The sequence below is a fragment of the Protopterus annectens genome, chromosome 2.part2 (genome assembly GCF_019279795.1).
Source record: "Protopterus annectens isolate FY-2018-M chromosome 2.part2, PAN1.0, whole genome shotgun sequence".
NCBI lineage: Eukaryota > Metazoa > Chordata > Ceratodontiformes > Protopteridae > Protopterus > Protopterus annectens.
Window position 1 is genome coordinate 714,325,211 of NC_056730.1, and position 23,781 is coordinate 714,348,991.

Here is a 23,781-nt window from a genome sequence, read left to right on the forward strand (position 1 = left end):
TTGCCTTCATCCACAGCTCTGGGTGACTGACTCAAAGAAGTCAACCAAGTTGAGTAGGCATGATCTACCCTTCACAAAACCAAACTGTGTGGTATCCAGAGTTTGGAGATTCCCTATATCCTTGTTTATTAGGTCCATGATGATGCATTCCATAGCTTTGCATGTCAGACTCATCAGGCTAATTTTGCTATAGTTTCCAGGGTTTGTATTCGCTCCTCCTTTGTGGAGAGGGATGACTGTAGCAGTGCGCCATTCGGTAGGGACAAAGCCTGAGGTGAGGTTGTGATTGAACAGGGCACACATGTGAGGTGCCAGTTCACTCTATAGTTCATGTAGAACATAGCCAGGAATATTGTCAGGTCCCATAGAAGCTGTATTCATACCCTTGGACAGTGCTGTTTTAACCTGTGCAGCAGTAATACTGGGTGCCTGGCAATCTGCTGGTATTGAGATTGGTTTTTCAGGGGTGGCAGGGGTAAAGTTAGCACTGAATCTGTTGGCCAGTATATTGGCAGTATCTGTTGGCTCTGTATAGGAGGTGCCATTGTGCAGTAGCTCAGAGCAAATCTGGGTATTGCCGTGGAGATTCTTTACATAATTATAGAAGGTCTTGTGGTTATCTTTACTATCTGCTGCAATTCTGTTTTCATAGCTGGCTTTAGAGGATTTGATGAGGGATCTTAACCTTTTGTTGAGGCTGATAAGGGAGTTTTTCCAGTCTTGGGACTTCGCCTTATTCTGCATCAGTTTCCTCATTTCTATTGTAGAGTTTGTTTATGGCAGGGGACCTCCAGGTTGGCATCCTTTTTTTTGAGGAGAGCATCTTAGTTCTATTGGGTATGGCGAGATCCATGCATTTGTGTACGTGTTCGTACAGTGCATTGGTGTATGATTCGGCGGTCGTGCAACTATTCTTCATTTGCATGGGTGCCGTGAAGTTAGCTTTGGAGAAGTTTTTCATGGTGGTTACCTTTGGGGGGGAGTGGGAGGGATGTGGATTTCCAAGGTGATTAGTTTGTGTTCGGATCTAACCAGGGAGGAGTTGACTATTGGTGTAGAACAACGGTCGCCCATTTAGTAATGAACCAGGTAAAGGATGTTGCTACCTCTAGTGGGGGTAAGAATGAGCTGGTCCACAGCATTGGAATTAACGAATTCTAGAAAGCATTGGGCAAGTGTATTGGTACATGAGTAGTTTCCCAGTTAATGGAAGGGTAGTTGAAGTTACCTAGTATGAGAATGTTAGACTGGACCCTAATATTCTCCAGGGTGCTTAGGAACGTGGAGTGTGAGTCTTGGGATATGGCTGGGTACGTATAGCAGGCTACGACGTGAATCGCTGTCTTACCCAGCGTTAGCTGCACCTGAAGTATCTCTGATGTGTTATGTTGGGCTACCAGTCTGGAGGTGTGTGCATCCTTTCTGAATATGGAAACACCACCGCCTTTGTAGCTTTGGTTCAAGTAATTTCATATCATTTTTCAGATGCAAGGTGACAAAATGCTGTAGTAACTTTCTAATCAACTTATTGTAAAGTCAACAAAGCACAGTGTTAAGAAGACCAACTGATTCTATTTCTGAAGCCCTCCTTGACCTACAGACAAGGCTTTCTTCCATATCTATATTAGTTGGTTGATTGATTTAATTTTATAGATAGGGTGCTATTGTTGCTCCATAAGGTTTTTTTTTAATAGGGAAGTTAGGGAATTCAATTAATAAGGAAGAACAAATTTATAGTATTCTGATTACTGTCACCTATAAAAGGGAAGCAACGATGATATGAAATTGCCTGTTTACTAATCATAAAAATCTTTTTTTTTTTTTATTTCGTTCAAAGCATAGCCAGGTACAGAAGGTGGAAGACATGTTCATAAGGGAAGCACACATGGTGGATTGTAAAAGTTCTGTGGCAATCTGCTTTAGTTCCTCTGTACTGTCTGTCATTGTTTTATATCACGCTCTGTATGCTGTATTATCAGCCTAACGACTTTAAGTTTAGGCCAGTCAGTTTTAAGTATTTATAATGGCCATTACTGAAACATTTTTAGTTCTGTAAACTTTATACGTTATTAACTTTATAAGACTTATAATGAAAACTGTTTTTTTTTCAGGGAGCATGTATTTTGAATATGTTGAGGGACTATATGACTCCTGAAGCATTTAAAGCTGGAATTGTGCAATATCTTCGTCGTTATAGCTATAGAAACACTAAAAATGAAGATCTCTGGGATAGCCTGACTAATGTAAGCAAGTCTTATTTGTTACAGTTGTAGAATTCTTAGTTTTTAAACAGCATTTAGAATGAAATTATCTATTAGTATCAAATAGTTTATCATTGTATGTACTTGTTTAAATGATTGTAAATTGGAGAGCCTTATAGTCACTACCCATGCAGGAAGACGTCACTTTAACATCAAGATCAGCATATGCACATAACAAAATCTTCCTAACTCTGAAATAAATGTAAACAGTGAGCTGTTGGAAGCATTTACAGTGATGTTTGCCACTCTGTCTTAAATGCCATAACAGCTGATTACATGCTGCAGGCTGCTCTGAAATGCGCATATTAGCCATGGCTGTGACTACTATAATGGCTTGAGTTTTGCAGGCTTTAGTTGTTCTATACTATCAGACATTTTTGATAGGATTTTATTATGAAATGTGATCTTATCAGTGCTAGAAGTGAATGAAAATGTGTCTTTTGTCTCAGGATCAAATTATATTAATCAAAAGTTAATAATTAAAAAAAATCCTGTAAGCATATATATCAGCAAACCATTTAAAGGGTGTCAGTTTCCAAAACTGCTGGGCAAGAGACTTTCTACAACAAAAGATTTCCAGACGATATCATCAGCCATACTGGAATTATCTTTAAATATAGACAATACGGATAAAAAACAAGATCTTGTACAAGAGAATAGCAAAAAACAGTTTGAACTTCTAAAGACTATGATCTATCAGTAAAATGCTCACACAGACAGCATAGAAACATGTTTAAATGACGTCAAGCAAAGACTGGGCAAGCAGGAAAACCACACTGAATGTTTGCTAAAATAAAATAACTGCCTATTGGATAACACGGAATACTCTAGAAAACTGGAAAAGAAGAAATAGTGTCAGACTTTTTGATGTGACTGAGAAAATGGAAGGAGAAAACATGGTTAATTTCTTTACCAGTTAGATTACAAAGGGGTTAAGTCTTCAGGAGGGCTTGCCATACTGTACAGAGAGAGCTCATAGATGTTTCTCAAAACTACCAGTTAAGACAGGAGTCTCTCCCATGTATATAGTTGTCAAATTCATCTTTCATCTGGACAAAGAACTTGTTATTAGAATTGCTTGGGCAAATCCCCCTCTCAAAAATTGGTAATTCTGTTATCAGATTTGATAATGACTATTCACAGAAAGTAACGGAAAAAAGAAAGGCATGCTTACCGTTGTTAAAGTCCTTAAAAATGTGGTATTAAATGTTATTCCTACTAGGGGCATTATGGTTAATAAAATAAATACCCAATGTAGCAGCCATGATTTCATTTCTTAGGCACTTATAAACTATAAGTATATCCCCACTTAATAATCTGTAACCTATAGAATATAGGGACAGTTGTGCAAGTCTCCTCCTGTATGTCATCTACTTAATCTCAGATATCTGTCTTGTGTAGATCCTCTGAATGTGTTTGAGCATCTTCAAATGAAAAGTCTTGAGCACACACAGGGAACCGCAATACTTTATGATAGGCTAAACATTCATTACAAGTAATAGGATTAGTCTGTAATACTTCCTAATAGTTTTACTCATCAAATTTTAGAGTGAGTTCTACTAGTACTCAATCTCCCTAATCTGGATAGTCACTGATAGTATGTGGTTACCAAAGGCATGATGGTACATACAGTTACGATACCTGAAGTTTATCACCATGTACTTTTTGTTGTTAAAAGTCACACCCTTAGAAAGAGTCCATTGAACTAAGTTATCTGGAAAACCTTGGAGATAAAAATGATCATTAATGTTGATTACAGGACAGCTGATTTTGGTATCATCAGCAAACTTACCGGGAAATACCTTCTTATAGACAGGGGTAGCCCAGAAAAGGGAGACTGAAAAGCAAGGGACCAAAAACAGATCCCCGAGGGACAGTACTGCATATATATTTGGAGCAACAGTTCCTAAGTCTAACCTTAAATTTCCTATTCAGCAACCAGTTTTCTACCCATCTTACCACGTATGGGTCAGTGTTCAATTTAACCATGATATTTAGCAAGACATTGTGAGAAACTGAATCAAATCAAATGCCTTGGCAAAATCTAAATAAATAACACTGACTGCAAAACCATTATTCAAACAGCTGATGGTGTTCTCATTTGTTAAACAAGAGTGCCCAGGTAAAAAACATGATGACAGTGACTGAACTAAAGTCAGTGAAACGTTGAAGTAATAAGCATAAGGCATGCTCAAAGCATTTCCCCAGTATGGATGTTGGGCTGATCGGCTTGTAGTTTTCAGCAGTTAAACTGGGTTGATGTTTATGAATAGGAATGACTAGCCTTTAAATAATGTCCTGTGAAACAAATCAGTGAGGCAAGGTATCAAATTTCTGACTGTGTCTTTCAAAAAATCTCCATTGTGTCCTTCAGGGACTGCAACATATTTGGGTTTCATGTCCATTAGTGCTTTTTTAATGGTCTGTGTCAGAATTTCAGGACAAGTACTACAGGACATCAAATGTTAATGAATTTGGAGAACCTTTACCTTAACAGTCTAATGAAAAAAACATCAGCAAACATCTTTACCAGCTTAGTTGGTTCAGTAATAAAACACTCTTCTAACTTCAGCATGAATCCCAGGATTTCATCCATGCCATTAGAGACAAAGTGCCTAAATAGGGCCTTGTTGTTGGCATTACCTGCCAAAGTGATCACGTAACCAGTCTTAACATTATTTGCTAGTTCACTAAAAAGTCTTTTAGCCTTGTTATCACAAACATTATTAACCAGACAGGGATGAGCCCTGTATTTCCTCCATAATTTGTTCTTCCTGTACCTAAGATACAGATGCACTAACCTATTAGTCCATCGGTGAGGGGGGGCATTCTTCATAACTTCAGTAGTTTTATCAAGGGGGTCAAAATGATTTATCGGATCTTAAGTAAAGTTATAATATTTGTCCAGCTTTTCTGAATCATCATACCCTTCATACTTGTTTTCCAGTTCCTTGATTGCATCTCAGAATTAATTACAGAGCAATCTGAGTGGTAGAGTTTCCTTATAACTCATCCAGTCCTTGTTGCTAATAGTTGTTGTTGAGATGGCCTGACCTCCCTAGCTGAGGCTTAGTGTAGCAACATGAAACTTAATGCTTATTATTAAGCCAAACCAATTCAAGAGTGTTATCATACCTAGTTAGATCCATTACTGTTTCAGAGTACTAATATTTTGTGCAGTCTTCAAGCAACCTATCATTGAATTTAGAATTGGAAAATGGAACATACCAGTCAACATTTGAAGCCTTAATATTTCCTGTAATAATTTCAAACCTGCTCAAGAAACAACTGCTGATATAGTTACATAACTTAGCCTCCATTGCTGGGGATATATAAGGGGTCTGCAAACAAGTGCCACGTCACAACTAAGTTTGCCTGTATCAGTTCATACTGCCAGTTGTTCCATTAACACATCTGAGTGTAATTGCCTTGAAGTAAGTGTGGTAAACTCATAGATGGAAACAGCTCCTCTTTTTTATCTGTTCTATGTATATGATGGTCTTTATAATCCAGGATGGGTACAGGTTTATTACTTTGGCTGAACCAGTTCTTGGTAACATTGTTCAAACTGCTAGCATCAAAGAAGTTTTGGAGTGCTTAATCACCTAACTGGGTTAACCCAAAAATGTTCTACCAACCTGGTCAGCATGTTGCCTAGCATGCAATTACCCTGGTGACTAAATTGTAAATTACCTTTACAAAAATAGAGTTTTTTGTCTTCTACATTTTTCCAATATAAAGAAGGTTTTCACTGAACATCTTTGTGATTCATTCCTAATTATGTTGGTAAATTTCCTAGCTTGTACTTTCATGGGACCAGCACAACAATGTACAGGAAGAATGTCATAAAGTACAAGTTGAAAATCAATGGACTTACTTCGTAGAATTAAGACCCTTACACCGTCAGTAAAAAAACACCAATGTTAGTCCCAGATAGATTGTTGCAACCTGCAGCAACAATAATAGCATCATATCTTAAATGTTTATTACATAGGAACATGATATTATCCCTAATATCCACCATTGTGCAACCTGTCAAGAAGAACACCATAACCTTGTCCCTCTGAATCTTAGGGGAGGATATCCCTTAATGCCTTTAATGTAGGGTCTCATAAATACTGGACTTGAATATTTCTGAATGTCAGCTGGTGAATGTCCCTGCAAAACATATAACTTCTGGATTGTCGCAGTGTATGCCAACCATCCTTGTGAACCTTCCCCTAGGGCTGTTCTACACATCTATATAATTTGGTATTTATCAACCTCACTATTGAAAGACAGCTAACATCTTTAATTATTATTCACGTTCTCCCATTATCTCCCTCCTTCTAAGACTTAACATGATTTTTGGTGAGAGATTCTCAAGCAAACAAAGCACAAGGTGAAAGGTACAATTCATAACACATGCATTTTTCTATTGGAAAGACCCTCATAGCTTTTATTGACAGGATAGAAAAGTTGGCAAATACACAGAACCATAGCTGGTTCATCTAATGCCCAATCTTGATCCCCTGAAATTATACAGCATCCCTTCAGCTCTTCAGATGAAGAGGGGGAAAATAAAAAGGACCTTCCTTTACTAAAGAAAGCCCATTGGTTTCCTGTAGTATAGCAACCAATCCACATGTACCCCTATAGTACCGTAGTAGCCAGTCCATGCATACCCCCAGCTCTTGTAGAGAAGAGCAAAAAAAAAAAAAATGTCTTCAACTAACTATATAAAGCTGATCGGCCTCCTACACTGCAGCCAGCCAATCCCTGCCTCTCCAAATCCACCCCTCCCCCAGCTATCTGAAAAAAAAAAAGTTTTTGGCCTACTGTAAAAATTGACTTTCTTCTATACAACCACCTAACCCCACACACAAACATACCCAGTTTTCAGAAAAAAAAATAATCTTTGACTACTTTGCAGTTGGCTATGAACAGTGCAACAGCCAATCCATGGCCTCCCAGCTCTTCAAGTGAAGAGCCAAAAAAAAAAAAAACACTTTGCGTCCAGGGCATTTGCCCCATTTGTCACATCATTGCTGTGCTACTGCAAATCCACTCACAAGGGTCCTTCACAGTATAAAACGACTGACTAATTAAAAAAAGGAGTTCTGTGTCCTGAAACTCAGATATCCAATCACGTCACAACATACTGCCATTAGCTAGTGTGCCTATGTCACATGATCATTTAATAAAAGTGTTTAAAAAAACATACTGCCATTAAATATAACTAGATATTTGATTATTTAACGGCAGTATATTGTGAGGGCTGCTTCTGAACAAGTCCTATGAGTTGGGACAGAAGTGCTAAAACTCATTACAATATATGAGTTGTTGTTCAGTCTGAGGACATAGTTTTCTGTTTATTAAAATAGAAAACTCTGCAGTTATTTAACAGGCATCTCTTTGCCTTGATAGTTAACCCTACCTTTTTGACTGTATCTACATTGCACTGTTCCAGTTGGGTGCATCTTAGATTTATCTCCTGTCTTATTTACTTTTTGACACTGTGCACTAGCTTTGTAGTACCAGTTTAGGTTTTTGCAATGCCTGGCCTGTAGATGTTTTGCATTTTCTGCTCATGTTGCCTGAAAACTGAATATTACAAGCTATGGTTAGAAATGTGTGATGATAGGCTCTTATTACAGTCAGCTGCTATATCACTTATCCCTGTAGCTCTCCTTTAGGAGTCTACTTTCTGTGCAACGGTACCTTTTTTAATATGTTGACTGCCTTTGCCTTTGAGAATTAGGAGCCCCTTGGTGTCTCCCTCAAGTTTTATAAACTAACATCAAAGAGATCTGCCTGTATTAACTTGCTTTTTGTGATTTTCCCCAAGTCTCCCTCTAACTGAAGTCCAGCATTTTTTGACAACTGTGTCTCAGATTTAGACTTACTGCTATCAGCCATTTCTTCCCCTGAAATAACGTCTGCCAACACAAGGCCAATTATTTTAACCATTTATAGCTTTGGTCCAGACTTATAACTAATATGAATGACCAAATTACAAGCCTCTATTTGAGGTGTGGACACTGGCTGGGTCTGACCCTGGTACCTTTCACATGTGATTACCTCCAGGTCTAGCTACATATAACTACATGTTCATAGTTTTTTGTATTGTCATAGTTATTACTTATTAGATCATCTGTTGGGATATCATCCAACATTGACACCTGCTTGTCTTCCTGCCCCCTTTCAAGTCAAATGAACTGCTACCAGTAGTAACTGGAAAGATATCCCATTCATGACTGTAACCAAAGTGGGCTGCCTGGACAGGTAATATTTTTAACAACTACAGACTTAAAATAGCTATATCGCCTGCAGTATCCATCTTAGCAGCAGTCTGCCTACTCTCTATCATTTGCAGTTTTAAGACAAAAGACTGTTATTGTGTTGCTGCTTTCATTAGCTCTCTCATGGTTTAGATTCCCCAAATTATTGTTGCGGGAACTTACACCATAAATGGCCCAACTCATTATAATGGAAACATTTTATCTCAAAGCCATGTCATGTACTTGAGCCAGTGTTTTCCACTTTTTCTGTTCATCCTGCTGTGAGAGTTTGGATTGCTCTCATGTGGATTTCCCTTATAGCCCCTGTGCAGTGTTGGGTACCTCCTTCAAATTAATTTGTACTGCTACAGTTGATCTACTAACCAGATTCTGATGTCTTTAGGCAAAGTACTGAGTGTTTGTTTCCTTATCAAAAGGTCTTATAATTTCTCAGATGCTATGACTTGACATCCACTCACCCATCTATGAAAATAAGCACTTAGGTCCACAACATAACCATTCACACTGTCATCTGCCTTTCTTCTTTGCTCTCTAACTTTCCTTTTGAAAGCCTCAATAGGCAGTTCAAAACATTCAAATAAACATTGTTTATCATAATTCAAGCAAGCCACGTCATTCACTTTTGTTACAGCATGCATTACCTTACTGTTATGTAGATGAGTTGAATACATCATACATTGCCCTTTATCAATTTGTTGTTGATTGCACACCCTTTCAAATGCCCAAGTAAAACTATCAAAGTCAGCCCCTATTTATACTAAGGAAACAGTCTGGTACTGAACTTGACATCTAGTGTTCAGCTTTCCCCTCAGTATTTTCTTGTCTTTGATATAGGACAGGCACCACCTTCTCTTGCTGGTTCTGCTTCTCTCTTTCTTGAGCTTTTGACTCCCTGTCTATTCTTACTCCTTTTGCATATCAAGCTGCTTTATTCTTTCAGCTTCCATGGCCTCCAGGTTTTTCATCTCCGGCTTCAGTCTCTTCAGTTGCAACTGGATTCTAAAATTATTTGGGGATGGACCACATTGTTTTTTTTTTCTTTGTTTGTTTTGCATGCTTTGCACCTAAAGTCATTGCCTGGCTGCATACAGTTTCAGTGGACTGCATTTTAGCTGCATGGAAAGCTGCTATTGTGTCCTTATTGGATATACCAGGATATGAAATTCCTTTAATTTTGCATTCCTTGGCTGTGATGCTCACATTTTTCTGCACTCCACAGATCTCATTCTGGCTGTTTTCTTAACTACTCTGAGTAGAAAATAAAATAAATACAGTGCAAGACATTGAAAATAAAGCGTTAAAAAAGTCAAATGGTGGTCAGAAAAGGACTGTCTACCTCTAAACTGGAAAATATTTCCTTCTTAGTAAGGATACATTTTTAAGTGCAAGAATAGAGTGTCCCGAGTTCTTATAGGCGATAGTTGAGCTTTGCCTCTAAGCAGATCTCCCAGAAGGCACTTCTGTAGCTGTTTCCTTCCTTTTCCTCTTGTTATTCACACTGATAGTCAGTCTCTGTATTTGTAACCCCACCCTACCCCAAAAACAGGGCTTTCTGTACCTTTAATTTGAATAAAGGAGAGTGCATTCTGGTTTCTACAGTTATGTGCTCAAGAGCAAGAAGGTATGGTTCAACAAACCAAAGTCCAAAGAAGGAAATAACCTTTGACCTAGCTTAACAAGTATCTCATTTTTAATTTTTTTACAAGATTCCCTAATACCAACACATATTTCCTTCTAGAAATCATTTTGGAAATTCTTTTAAATCAGTCCATTAACCTCATTTTCTCAACAGAGGCATCCTCCAGAACAGAAAGAGAGAGCTTCATACCCTCCCTCTTAGCAGATTCACCTTAGGTTTTACCTGTAGATGGTGCACAGATTCAAGCAGGCAGACCAGATTGTCTTATCATTTGCCCTGGGAAAGGAGATTTTGGAGGTTTTTACAAATAATATTCATATTGTTTGCAAGCTGCACCATTTTTGTCAGTAGTAGTGACCTGTTACACCCTTTACCCTTTCTAGTGTAGTCAGATCGTATCCAACTAGAAGTCTGCTGATTCAGGAATTAGACTTCAGAGGCCTTGCTTGTAAGATTCAGCTACATTGGAAATTTTCTGTGCTGTTTTTTTCCCCACAGATTTCCTGTGCAGAAGTTTCTCAAAGTAAGATGTAACAGCTAACTGAGTACTCACCCTATAATTTGATCTCTGTAAGGACCTTCCACAGTGGATATTTAATACCCTTCCGCTGTCCTTATTTGCTTGGATGTCCATTTATCTGTGTATACTAATGGATGTCCTGGTAATTGTAATATGATTATAAATTAATAGCTTATGTATTCTTTTTTTCTTTCCATATTTATGTCCATTAAGTTTAGCAGGATTTGAGCTGAGAGCATGAGGGCTGGATGTTTTCCCCCATACCAGAATTATGACATCACAATGTGCACCAGAGCGTAAGAGATAGGAATTCAAGTAGTTTGTGTGGAGACAGATTCCTCAAGTGAGGAGTACCTAATCATTCTCAATGTAGAGGGTCCCCTTCAAGGTCATTGTTCTGAATTCGTAAGCCTTCTTATGGAGATAATTTTTATTTCCTCTTTTGATATCCACAAATTAATGAGATTTGTTTTCTGTCTTTACTCTACAGTTGTTGTCAGCTGAGGAATTGCGCACAACCCCTGCATCCCTCATTTCTTTTCTGTTATTCACGTATTTCAGGTGTCTATCCATAATTCATTATGGAAAAGTTTACATTTGATACCTAAGAAACTAAAACTTTCTAAGTGTTCTGCGGTCACCAGATCTTGAGCCAGGATTCACACTAGCACTCTACTGCTTGGGTAAGGAGCATGACATCACACATCGTCATAAGTGCCAGCATTTAACCCTTCCAACTACAGATAAAGAAGGTTGAAAGTTTAGACTTACCCTGAGTCTGTGAGGATGACAGCAACCAAAGTTACCATGTGCAGGTCCCAGAATGCTGCCCGAAGTATGAGAAATTGCATACATCCGAGGCCATATTTTGGTTTCATCTCCCTCTTTTCCAAGTCTACCCACTTTGCTGTCTTGCAGACCTCATATGGTGCCAGATTCCCCTTGACTAATGAGAAGTAGGCTCACACCCATCATTGGTCTGTGATAGAAAACCTACAAGAGTTGCAGGCCTTGCATGCATATCAAGGAGATGGTAACTCAGCAGTTGCACTCAAGATTGATGATTTTGCTTCCCAGATCTACCCCTGGATGATAAATGACTTATCAGACATATCACTTATCATATAAAAGCCCTGAGCTGGCTATTATGACATATGCCCACCTCTGGTGTCTGTTGCCCTAGTGCTGATGCCCCATCGCCAGACACTTGCATGTTAACACTATTGTTGCCTTGCACATTGGGCAGTAATAAACAACTCACTGCTGGAACTATGAGTAGAGGTGAATCTCCTTTTCTATCAGTATATTGGGAAGAATAATACAATATGGAGGTCACAGTCTCTGTGATGGATAACAGTTAATGAGACTTCCCCTTATTATTCTCACCCAAATGACCCCTTCTTTGTGGATATGTTGAGGATTGTATAGTTCATTATGGACTGTCCTGTAGTTCATTCTGCCCCCAGAAAAATCTTGACAATTATGTGAGTAAGAAGGATAAGGAACCTTGGGTTAACGTTCCTATCAGGCTTTCCCTAAGGGTTGACATATATGTAACATTGAAACACTCTTGACTCTGCTCATTCTCTTCTCAAGAAAGCAGAAAACTCCGTAGCCTTTACCCAATAAAGTGGAGAGATATCCATACCAGTCATCCTATGGCGGTTTCCTTTATGATCTCTTTATTCAGTCATTCGTTCCAATGACTGTGGTACCTTTCCATCTTACCACTTGATAACGAGTATAATGACTTTGACAGGGCAGGTAATAGAGTTTTATACTTTCATGCCATAGGACATGGCGCTCTTGATTATTTGCCTCAGATTCCATTCCTTCGTTGTGGCTCAGGCTCTAAAGAAGATGGCAGAAGTCTCTGATTCTGAGTTCCAGTATTCTGTGAAGAAGACCTTTCAGCAGTGTCTTTGTTTGGCTTTTCTAAGTGGTCATAAGTTATCTTTTTCAATTTCTGCATACTTTTTTTATGTTAGAGTTTCTACCCACCTTGCAGAATACCACCATTGCTATGAGCTTGACAAACATGCCAGTTGACACTGGCAATAATCACTCAATTTTTTGATATAGTTCTGTCTTCTGATATGATTCTAGAAGATTGTTCTGCATGATTATTATGTATGCTTGCAGGAGTTTAGAACCGCAGGCTTTTATCTTTAGGGAATCCTGTTTGGTCTTTCTCATAGTTTAGTGCTCCTTGGGAATCACCAATATTTTCTCCCGTAGAGGTTTCAGAAGTTATGTATTTCTTTGTGTTTTTCAGGGCAGAATCTAGGGTTTGCCTCTTCCCTGAACATTCCCTTCCAACTTAACTTTTATGTAAAGAGGGTACATGAGTTCATGAGTGCAGAACACTTGTCCATCTCCTTTTCTCTAGGAAGAGATGAACTTGCAGTGAGAAAACAATCCCCTTCCAGTTTTAATTGCTAAGTTCATTGTTTCTTGCCATCAGACATTTGACTCTGTGTTGGAAAAGCTGCTTTGAAAGACCCCCCCCCCCAGGGGTATGGCTGTTTCCGGTACCTGCTTCAGAAGCACCTCTACTGTGGGCGTTTTTGCAACAGCCACTAGGTCATCAGTCTGCTTCTTCACCAAACATTATTGCTTGGACTATGATTCCAAGAGTTATGCATCCTTTTGTTACTTCAGTGCTTCAGTAAATGCCCTTCCTTTTGGCCTTCCTGTGATTCTTGTCATCTGAGATTTTTAATTTTTTTTTTAGGTAGGATTCTTCTCAAGTAATTATCTGTTAAAGGATTGCAAAATCAGATGTAAGAAATATGTGCTCATTGTATACCAGCTAATCCACAATGAGGTCATCTTTGAAGCACCTTCTACAATGAGTATTTACTACCTTGCTGCCATCTTCCTGTATTTGAAAGGCCTCTATCATAAATTTATGGATGGGTTTCCTGTATGTGGGCTAGTATATAGTTTTTATTTTTGAATGTTTCTGTTTTTTCTGCCTTTCTGTGTATCCAGTAGATAAGGGTGAAACTTATTAACACAGGAACTGAGAACATCCTTTTACCTGGAGTACGGCAACATCACAAAGAGTGCACACAAGAGGTGCATTGGCCTATAGGTGTAGCTATGAGAGAAAATTTAGATTTGTGTAAAGCCAAGGATATCAGAAGAGCAAATCTTTACAGTTTATCACTCCAGCAGGTCTCTTCCCATACTGACTGATCTGGTGAGTACATGCTTTGTATATTCTATTATGGAATATTTCTCATTGTTAGTAGCATTCCATTTTCATATAGGTACTCTTTTCTGACATTACATTCCTTTTCCATTCTTAGAGGTTATACGCTTGAAGAAGGGTATCACAACTTTGAGCAGTGATTCTTACCCCTTGAGATCATAGATTTTCAACCAATTAAACAAGTGGAAGTTAATACAATCAGTCCATTACTTAATAAATGTCAGTAAATTTGTAAATGATTGCTTATACAATTGCATTATTATAAACATGTTAGGTGTTACCTCCTGGATTGGTAACTGACTCTCTAATCTTCTACAAACAGATTTGTTCAAATGAAGATCTGCATGATGGTCGAATGCAAGAGGATGGATTTTGCACAAATAGCCAGAAGCGCCCTTCCAGTGCAGTACGTTTTTTGATTTCATATTGATGCTTACGAATGTAAAGTACCTGCTTCTACTTACAGATTTAATATTCTTTCATGTAATAAATTTCTTTTACAAATATTAGCATCCAGTTACTCATTTTGTTGAAAGCTATCTTGTTCCTGAATTAGTAAGAATATATGAGACAATATTTTCTTTTTTTAAAGGTTATTTATTTTTACTTGTAAGGCACAAAAAGGAAGTGAGAAGATGCAGATAGGATTAGGAGGGAGGAGTCCCATTCCAGCCACCATAACTTTTTGATCACTGTTTTTTTTTAAAACCTTTATTGAATTATTACTTGTGACATAAGCAAATTTACATTTATGTAAAAGTAATCAAACTATATTAACAAGTTCACGTTTACAAACATTGTACTTCACATATATTGCTGTATATTATATAACCTAAGCAACATTGCATAAATTATTCAATTTCTGCCCTTCTTTGTTAAACAAGAAACATCTTTATTAAACCATCACTTATGGCATAGGCAATCATACATTTATATAAATGAAGACAAACCACACTGATACAATCCTAGTTGCAAGCATTTTACATCAAAAACCATACTGACAGACTACCAGTTGCAAACATACATCACTTCTAATCTGCCCAGTCATTTTCAGTCAGACATTACATAGCTCATTGTAGTTCTGCTTTCTTTTAAACCTCATTCCTCCCCTGTATGTTTTCTTCCCACAATTCACATTTTTCTTATGTAGTTTGCTCCTGCCATTTTCTAAAGAACTCAATTTCAGTTGTTTTGCCTCTTTTATGTTAGTCACTACTTGTAGTATAGTTAGTTTAGATTTTGATTTCCATTTTCTTGTAATTGCTTTTTTGGCAGCCACCATAATTAGACACTGCAAGGCCTAACCATGTCTAGGCAATTCTGATTCTGTATCATAGCTCAGAAAAATCATCTCCCTCATCACACCAGTCTACCTACCCAACATCTCTGACAGTGCATCTCACAGGGAATCTTTAAAGTTTGCCAACTCACTGCACTCCCAGAAAATATGTTCCCAATTACCCTTTACTTTTTGATCATTGTTAAGCAAAGTTAATGTTTATGAGCTTATCCGCCAATATATTTTTGCAGTATGTATAACTGCAAAATAATAAAAATGGTGTCACTAAACTGTTGTTTGCAGATCTACTATATATACCTGTACACAGTAGTAACCATTGAACATATGCGGTTGAAACCACATTAGAGCAAAAAAATGGGGAAAAGCCACTATTATGTAATTAAAACAATAAAATATGTTTGGTGAGTAATGGCTTCTGCCATTGCGGACTGTAACCAGAGCACATTTTGTTTCCCTATGGACGTAGTGTTCACTAGGAAGGAGTTGATTTGTTATGTAATTGGGAAGAAGGCAATCTGCTAAAGCCTAAGATTTTTTTCCTGACCAAATACTATGATTTATTTTCCTTTGCCATTTCTGCTAGATTTCTTTTGCAGCGATATTAGCATTGAAATAATAACCCACAGAAGATGCACAAAGGGGACTGCCATTCACTCTCTCTCATTTCCAGTCTTTTTTTTTTAATCCCCTCACCTTAAATCATCTGGAATCTGTTCAAGTACCAAAAATTAAAATTTCTTGTATTTAACACACCCACATAAGTGTTTAAACAAAGCATTATTAATGTTCTTAGTTTTAATATAATACAGATGTTCTTTAATTCTTTTACTTAAAATTCTAGCAGTCATTCCTATATAAAAAGCCTGACATCCTCAACATATTACTAGTATAAAGTTCTCCTTTTGACTGACAGGTAAAATGACCATGTGCTTCAATAGTCCAATCCAGATGTTCCAAAGTAGCATAGGACCCTTCTAAAATAAACCTATATACAACACATCCCCGGATTTATAAGTTCCTTTGACTTTATTAATGAAAAAAGGAACAATTTTAGTGTTATCATTTTGCAGTACAAATTTAAGACTATTGGTGGTCTTATATACAAACAATGGTTGACTGCCAACAATCCTAAATAACTCACTGTTCCCTTGTGTAATTTTCCACTTGTTACAAATGGCTTGACGAATGTTATCATTTACAGGGGTACACTTGAGGCTGAGGGTGTTTCCAGATATGATAGATACCTGTTCGTCAGAACTGGGTCATTGTAAGCATTCTGTCATTTCACAATTAGTTTTTTTTACAGGCTGTGACTGTTGCCTTGCCTTGTATCTTCTAAGTGTTTACTGGGTTTCCAGCAAAGACCTTGCATAATTATGGTCTGCTAATGCTGCATTACCTGAATGACTAACTCCTTATGACCTTAATAAAGTACTAGCAGCAGTCCTGCCTTGAGCTATGCCATAGTTGCAGGCCCTGGGGATCACCGTAATCTTGGAGAAGTCTTTGTGGGACCTTTTATAGAGAATTATTTTCATAATGGCATTCTCTAGTGCTGGTCACTTCTGCCTTTGGAAATGAACTAGAAGCTCATGGAATTGGTGTACTAAGGTAAGAGTTTTCATACCCTCATGGAACCAACTCTGATTTTGGATGTTTGTCTCTGGATTATAGAGTAGTGTAAAGACTCTACAATTTTTAGTGTACAATTTCTCATAGTACCACTGGTGCTGATTGGCCAGAGTTAGCATTTCTTCAACCCAAAACCCCTATGACTGTGTCTCATAAGAAATATAATTTATCTAATATACCAACTTATGTTGACAAAGTGAGAGGCAGTTCTGATAGTGGTCAGAAATTGCCAGAGACTCTTTATACAGGTTTGTCTTTGCCCTTCCACCATGATTGGTTTAAGGAGTATTTTGTATGGAGACAGTAATGACTCTAACTTCAAGAATTGTGCTTTACTCGAAAATCTGAAACTGTTTGAGAAAAAGCTTACTAAATACTAAAATTTACAAATTGAAAATAGTAATTTTAGGAATGCATTGCCTCTAAAGTTGTACCCCATGGTCTGTGAGTTTTGAAATTTCCTAATGGGGTCAAAGAGGGAAGTGAATCCCATAGATAATTATTGGCCTTGTTTGATAGATGTGGTTTTGAGAACATGGAAATATTAATTAAGGCAAATGCCAAGATTATGGAATTGTTAGAATCTGAAATATCAGGAATAAATGATAGCATCAAGAATGCATTAGTATTTGACAAATACAATGTAGAGTAGGTTGAAACCTTTAAAAGAATTGACAAAGCTGTTATTATCAACAAATCTTGGAAGATGAAGAAAATGGATAGGGTCAAAAGGGAATGTAAAAGCCATAAAGCATATAATTCTCCTATACGTTTCCTGATGATGAAAATTTAGAATCTAATAGATGTTCGTCGTGTTTCACTGTTGCAGTCATTACATTTGGGTAATCTGCTGGCAGGTTGCCCTCAGTCGGCCTAATTAACAGTCTTGGGTCCTACGTCGGTTGCTGTCCTTTCTTCCATGACGTCAGGTCGTCGGGTATAAAACATGCAGCTGACACCATTACATCAGTCTTTCTTGCCGCACGGTGCCCAAAGCAGAAGCAGTTCGCAAGTGCCAGTCGGCCGACTCCAGAAATTTTCGTTTTCGAGTTTCAGAACCGAAGTCTTCAACTAAAAAGCTAAGTATCCCATTGGGGAAACTTTTTCTTGCTCCTTACCGATGTCAGTAAAAGTTAATAATTGCATTACTTGTGGGAAGCAAATACCTCATAAGGATTTTCATTTGTACTGTATTCCTTGCCTAGGCCCTGACCACAATGTTACCTTGCTGTCGGTTTTGTGCTAAATTTAATCAATGCACTATTAAACATCAGTATAGTTTTGCTTCTAAATATTTTGGCTCATGATTTAATTATCCAGAAATGGCGTTGGTTAGCAATCTGACTACCGGAATACATAAAAAACACAAAGAAAATGACAGAGACAGGCCATCGAGGTCCAAAACTGACGACGACGCTTCTCCTAAGTCAGTCACCAGTTCGCCTGTACTCAGTGGCCCCTGATACCCGTCACTTCTGATTAGCAGGCCTTTACTGAGACCCATTCAGAGTCCAGTATGCCGCGTGATGCTTCAATTATAGAACCCAGGGATGTCTCTACCTTAGATGGGTCTGGAGCCGCTGTGCAGGCACCGGCTTCTGAGGGTGTTTTCAGGCCTACAGATTTGTATGTTAGACCGATGCCATCTTGAAAACTAAGGCCAAAATCTAAATCTATGTCTAAAAAACAGACGCCTGGGCCACATGTGCAGGCCCCTATGCCTAAAAAAACAATGATCAAAATGGCTGAAGATTTAATTACTCTGATCAGGGGTAGCCAACCCCCTCCTTCTAAGAGGCCTAGGCAAGACATTGATTATGAATCTTCTGAACAGAATTCTATTTCTTCTGACTCTTCTAATGAACAGGATTTGTCAATACCTACTTATTAGGACTCTGATGCAGACGATTCCATTCCTTCTGCTTCTCCCCCTGAGGATTTTTCTTTTGGGGAAACTTTACATACCTTAAGGGAACATTTCCACTGGGAATGTCAGGATTTCTCTGAATCTAAAAAGAGACTTAGGGATTTTCTTCTTCTTCCTCAGCATAGGCCTTTGGCTATACCTCCTGTTCTAGACATTGTTGATGATTTTTTTTTTCAGAATCTAGTGTGGCTCCTGATGCTCTGCCTCCGGCTACTTGTAAGCCAATCAGATACTACAGGGTTCCTGACTCCCACAAATTCCTTTTTAAAAATCCTATTGCAGATCCTGAAACCATTTCTCTGTGTCCCAAGGGCATTAAGGCCTCTACTGCTACAAATCCTACCCCTTCTGATAGAGATTCCAGGGCACTGGATAGATGGGGTAAGAAGGTTTACATTTCTGCAACTTTGGCAATCAGGGCTTTAAAATGTCAATTTCATATGCTTAAATATCAACAGCATATCATGGGACTGCTTAAACAGAAAATGATGTTAATTTCTGACTGTGTGGAAAATAAAGATTTACAGGATTTATTGCATTCACCTGAACAAGTTGGAAATCATACTTTGCAATGTGGTTTTGATTCTTTGGAGGCCTCTTGCAGGGCTGCTGTAACTGGGCCTGTGCTAAGAAGGCATGCTTGGCTCAAAGAGCAAACTCTGCCTGATCATGTTAAAGCAAAATTGTTGGATGCTCCTTTACAACAGGACCGTCTCTTTGGTAATAAGGCTGAAGAAGTTTTAAAAAAGATGGAAGATAAAGCTAAATCTATGCAAACTGTGAAAGATTTCTTAACAAGTGCAATCTCCGAGATTTAGTAGGCACTGGCCTACTAAGAACTGGTCCTTTCCAGTTTCTTCGAGAGCCACTCAAGTCAAACCCAGACATTCCAAAGGTTCCAGGTTTCAGTCACAAGGGACTTTTAGAACAAAACAATGGGGTACCTCCACCTCCAAATCTGGAAACAACAAGGCACCTCCCTATGGTAAACAGTCTCAATGACTTCCCTCTACACTTACCAAGCACTTACCTCTTAGCCGCCCCTTTGGGGCTAAAACGGCACTTCATGCAAGAAACTGGCAACGTATATCCCAGGACAAATGAGTTTTAAATATAGTATCCCAGGGATACAGATTTCATTTCCACACATTGCCAATCCCAAACGGATGGCCAGACCTGCCCCCAAATCAGTGAGCAGCGGCCCAGAAACAAGTACTGTCCCTCATGAACATGGGGGCTATTCAACCAGTACCAGAAGAGGAAACGGGACAAGGTTTCTATTCAAGACTTTTCCTGGTACCCAGAAAAGACATATCATGGCATCCAGTTCTGGACTTATTTACTCTAAACACATTTCTGGACATTCCAAAATTCAAGATGCTGACTCTTCAACAGTTACTTCCTATGCTAGGCAAAGATGCCTGGTTGATAACTCTAGACTTAAAAAGAGGCTTACCTGCATATCCCAATCAGGGAATCTTGCAGAAGATACCTCCACTTCAAAGCAGACTACTTGCATTACCAGTTCTCTGCACTGTCCTTTGGCTTATCTACTGTGCCCAGGGTCTTCACAAAGTGCCTGTCTCCAGTAATTGCATTTTGCAGGCAAAGAAATATTCAGATATATCCATACCTGGACGATTGTCTAATTCAGGCAGAAAACAAGGACATTCTTCTAAAGCATCTGGCATTTGTAAAAAGGGTTCTAACTTGTCTAGGGTACACCATAAACAAAAAGAAATCACAGCTGGTACCCTCTCAAAAAATTATATTCCTGGGTGCAAGCTTGAATACAACTGCCCAGATGGCTTACTTTACGCCAGAAAAGCAAAATCATTTGGTAACTTACTTCATACAGGTGGCCACAAAAACCCTGCTATCTGCAAGACAAATTCTGCAAGCCTTGGGGTTCACGGCCTCCTGCATTCTTCTAATTCCATATGCAAGACTGCATATGAGGAAACTTCAGTGGTGCTTAAAATGTTTATGGAGTCAATATGGTCACAGCCTGGAAACAATGATTCCTATCATACCTTGCCTGCAACTGGAGTTCCTATGGTGGGCAGAGGCCTGCCACCAGAACAAGGGACTGCCCTTCACTCCACCCCCTGCCACCCAAACCCTAACAACAGACGTATCAGACTATGCTTGGTGGGCTCATCTGGCAGGGAAGTGCATTCAGGGCAAATGGAGCCCAAATCAAATGCACCTTCATATCAATCAGAAAGAGATGCTAGCTGTACAGAATGCTCTGACAGCCTTCAAGGACTACCTTCATTCAGGACAATTAATGATAAAGACAGACAACACCACAGTTATGTGGTACATAAACACGCAGGGGGGTACACACTCCTACCCCCTTTGCAGACTAGCCATAGCATTGTGGAACATGGCCTTGACCTACCAAATACAACTACAAGCTCAATTCCTGCCAGGAAAGCTGAATACTCTGGCAGACAAACTAAGCGGAAATCTCATGGACCCACACGAATGGAAACTGGAGCCACAGATTTTAGACATGCTGACACGCAAATGGGGGAGTCCAGACATAGATCCTTTTGCCTCACCCCAGAATTATCAGTTGGACAAATTCTGCAGAAGAACTCACCACAAAAAAGCCTGGAAAGTGGATGCTCTATCATTCAGCTGGAAAAACCTATCAGTCTATGCTTTTTCCCTCTGCCTCTGCCCTCCAAATTTCTACTAAAAGTCAAACAGGACAAACCAAAAATGATTCTGATTGCTCCAGACTGGCCTCACCAACACTGGTACTCACTTCTGCGCAATGTGTCACACCTTCCAACATGGCACCTGCCTCAGACACATTACTTACTGTCTCATCAGAACAACCAAATTCTGCACACTCAGCTCCAAACTTTGAATCTTGCAGCATGGCTAATCACCTAAATTCACCCTTAGCATCCCTCAGCAAACCTGTGATGGATGTCATTTTGGAGGCGAGAAGGCCTAGTACTAGAAAATCTTATGCTGACAAATGGAAAAGATTCTGTGTCTGGAATCAGTCACAAGGAATAAGCACAGCAGTGCCCAATATTCCTCAGATTTTACAATACTTAACTGAGATGCTTCACAAGGGCCTGTCCTTTTCTTCCATAAAAATCCATGCCTCAGCCATTTCAGCTCATTACAACACATAACCTCCCCTCTTCTCAAATCCTCTGCTAAAACAGTATCTCAGAGGGGCCAAAACCTTAAGACCACCCAGGAGAGCTCCAACTCCTGCCTGGAACCTCAATTTTGTATTGGAAAAACTCACTGTCCCTCCTTTCGAGCCAGCTGCTACTGCAGACTTAAAATTTCTCTCCTGGAAAACAGCTTTCCTTTTAGCAGTTACTTCAGCTAGAAGGATTTCTGAATTACAGGCTCTTGTGGCAGTGGAGCCTTTCATTATTTTTCATGCAGACAGGGTGTCTCTCAGGACCAATCCATCCTTCATGCCTAAGGTGGTATCCAGTATGGCTCTTAATCAGACCATTCATTTACCAACTTTCTTTCCCAATCCACAGAACAAGGGGGAGCAGATTCTGCATTCATTGGATGTACACAGACAACTTACATTTTACTTAAACAGGGCAAAATCACTAAGAAAATCAGAACAACTACTGGTGGCATTTGCTGCAGGGGCAGAGGGAAAGGCTGTTTCAAATGCACCATGGTAAAACTATCCCCCAGGGGATCAGATCTCATTCCACCAGGGCTGCATTTACTTCTACAGCCTTTCTCAGCGGTGTTCCTACCAGAGACAGTCTAGAAGCTGCTACCCAGAGCTCAGCTCATACGTTCACCAAACATTACCATTTACCTTTCTTCTCTAAATCCAGAGCTGGCTTTGCCACTGCTGTCCTGCAGGGCCTTATAGCTGGTCCTAATGCTGTATAAATCCATCCTCCCAACCATAGCTTTGGGAATCTACCCAAATGTAATGACTGCAACAGTGAAACACGAAGAACATAGTACATTTGTGTACACTTACCATAAATGTAGATGTTCGAGTGTATTCACTGTCGCAGTCCTGGTTACCCTCCCTCCAGCCCCCTGTTTTTCTCTTACTATACCTCTACTTTCTTTTACTATGCTTAAAAGCCTTTTTGGTGTATTTGCTTTTGTTTGGAGGTATATGTTTTGTGTTTTTTAATTATATATCTATATATTTTGCTCCCCATTTGGGGGGCACCTGTCATCTGGGGCAAGAAAAACTGATGTAATGGTGTCGGCTGCATGTTTTATACCCCTGATGACCTGATGTCATGGAAGAAGGGACAGCAACTGACGCAGGACCCAAGACTTTGTTAATCAGGCCGACTGAGGGCAACCTGCCAGCAGATTACCCAAATGTAATGACTGCAACAGTGAATACACTCGAACATCTACATTTATGGTAAGTGTACACAACTGTACATTATTTTGATAATACCGGCAGCCCTTTAGATATGGAGGGTAATCAACCACAAGTTCTGTGATGCTCAAAATGTATAGCCAGTCGAAACAACAACAGGACATCCTACAGTTCTTTGGCTGGTGCACCAAAGTACAAGATTCACAGATCCAAGAATCCACAGAATTTCAGTGGAGATCAAATGAAAGATTATTCTGTTTTTAACACTGTCATTTATATTTGATATTCCTGAAATTCCTGATTTCCAGTAACAGAAACTGGAGATTCAAGATGCAGAATTTCATGGTACAACATCTTGTATTCAGGAACAAATTGTAACAGATGTTGTGGTGATATCTAGAAATAGTATTATGTGTTTAACTAGGGTCTGTATCACATAGTTGAACTGTTATAAGTTTGACTATGTAAATATCGAACCCGGAAGTTCAAAATGCAAGCACTTCGAACACTGAGAACAGTGATTTTTTTTCCCCCCAAGAAATAAAAATCACTATTCCAGTGCAAAACGAAAAAACACACAAAGACTTCAGACTGTTCCTAATGTGGAGGGTGAACTCAATGTGGGGGGCTGTGCCCCCCACAACCCC

General features: G+C 39.0%; 1 protein-coding gene across 1 annotated transcript in view; it reads left to right on the forward strand.

Moving 5' to 3' along the window:
* The window catches only part of ERAP1 (endoplasmic reticulum aminopeptidase 1), a 1,476,217-nt gene that overhangs the window by 803,011 nt on the left and 649,425 nt on the right, over window positions 1–23,781 (forward strand). Inside the window, exons 9-10 of the mRNA XM_044064113.1 lie at window positions 2,112–2,243; window positions 14,241–14,324. Coding sequence (XP_043920048.1) covers window positions 2,112–2,243; window positions 14,241–14,324 — 216 coding nt within the window. The remainder of the gene's footprint in view (window positions 1–2,111; window positions 2,244–14,240; window positions 14,325–23,781) is intronic.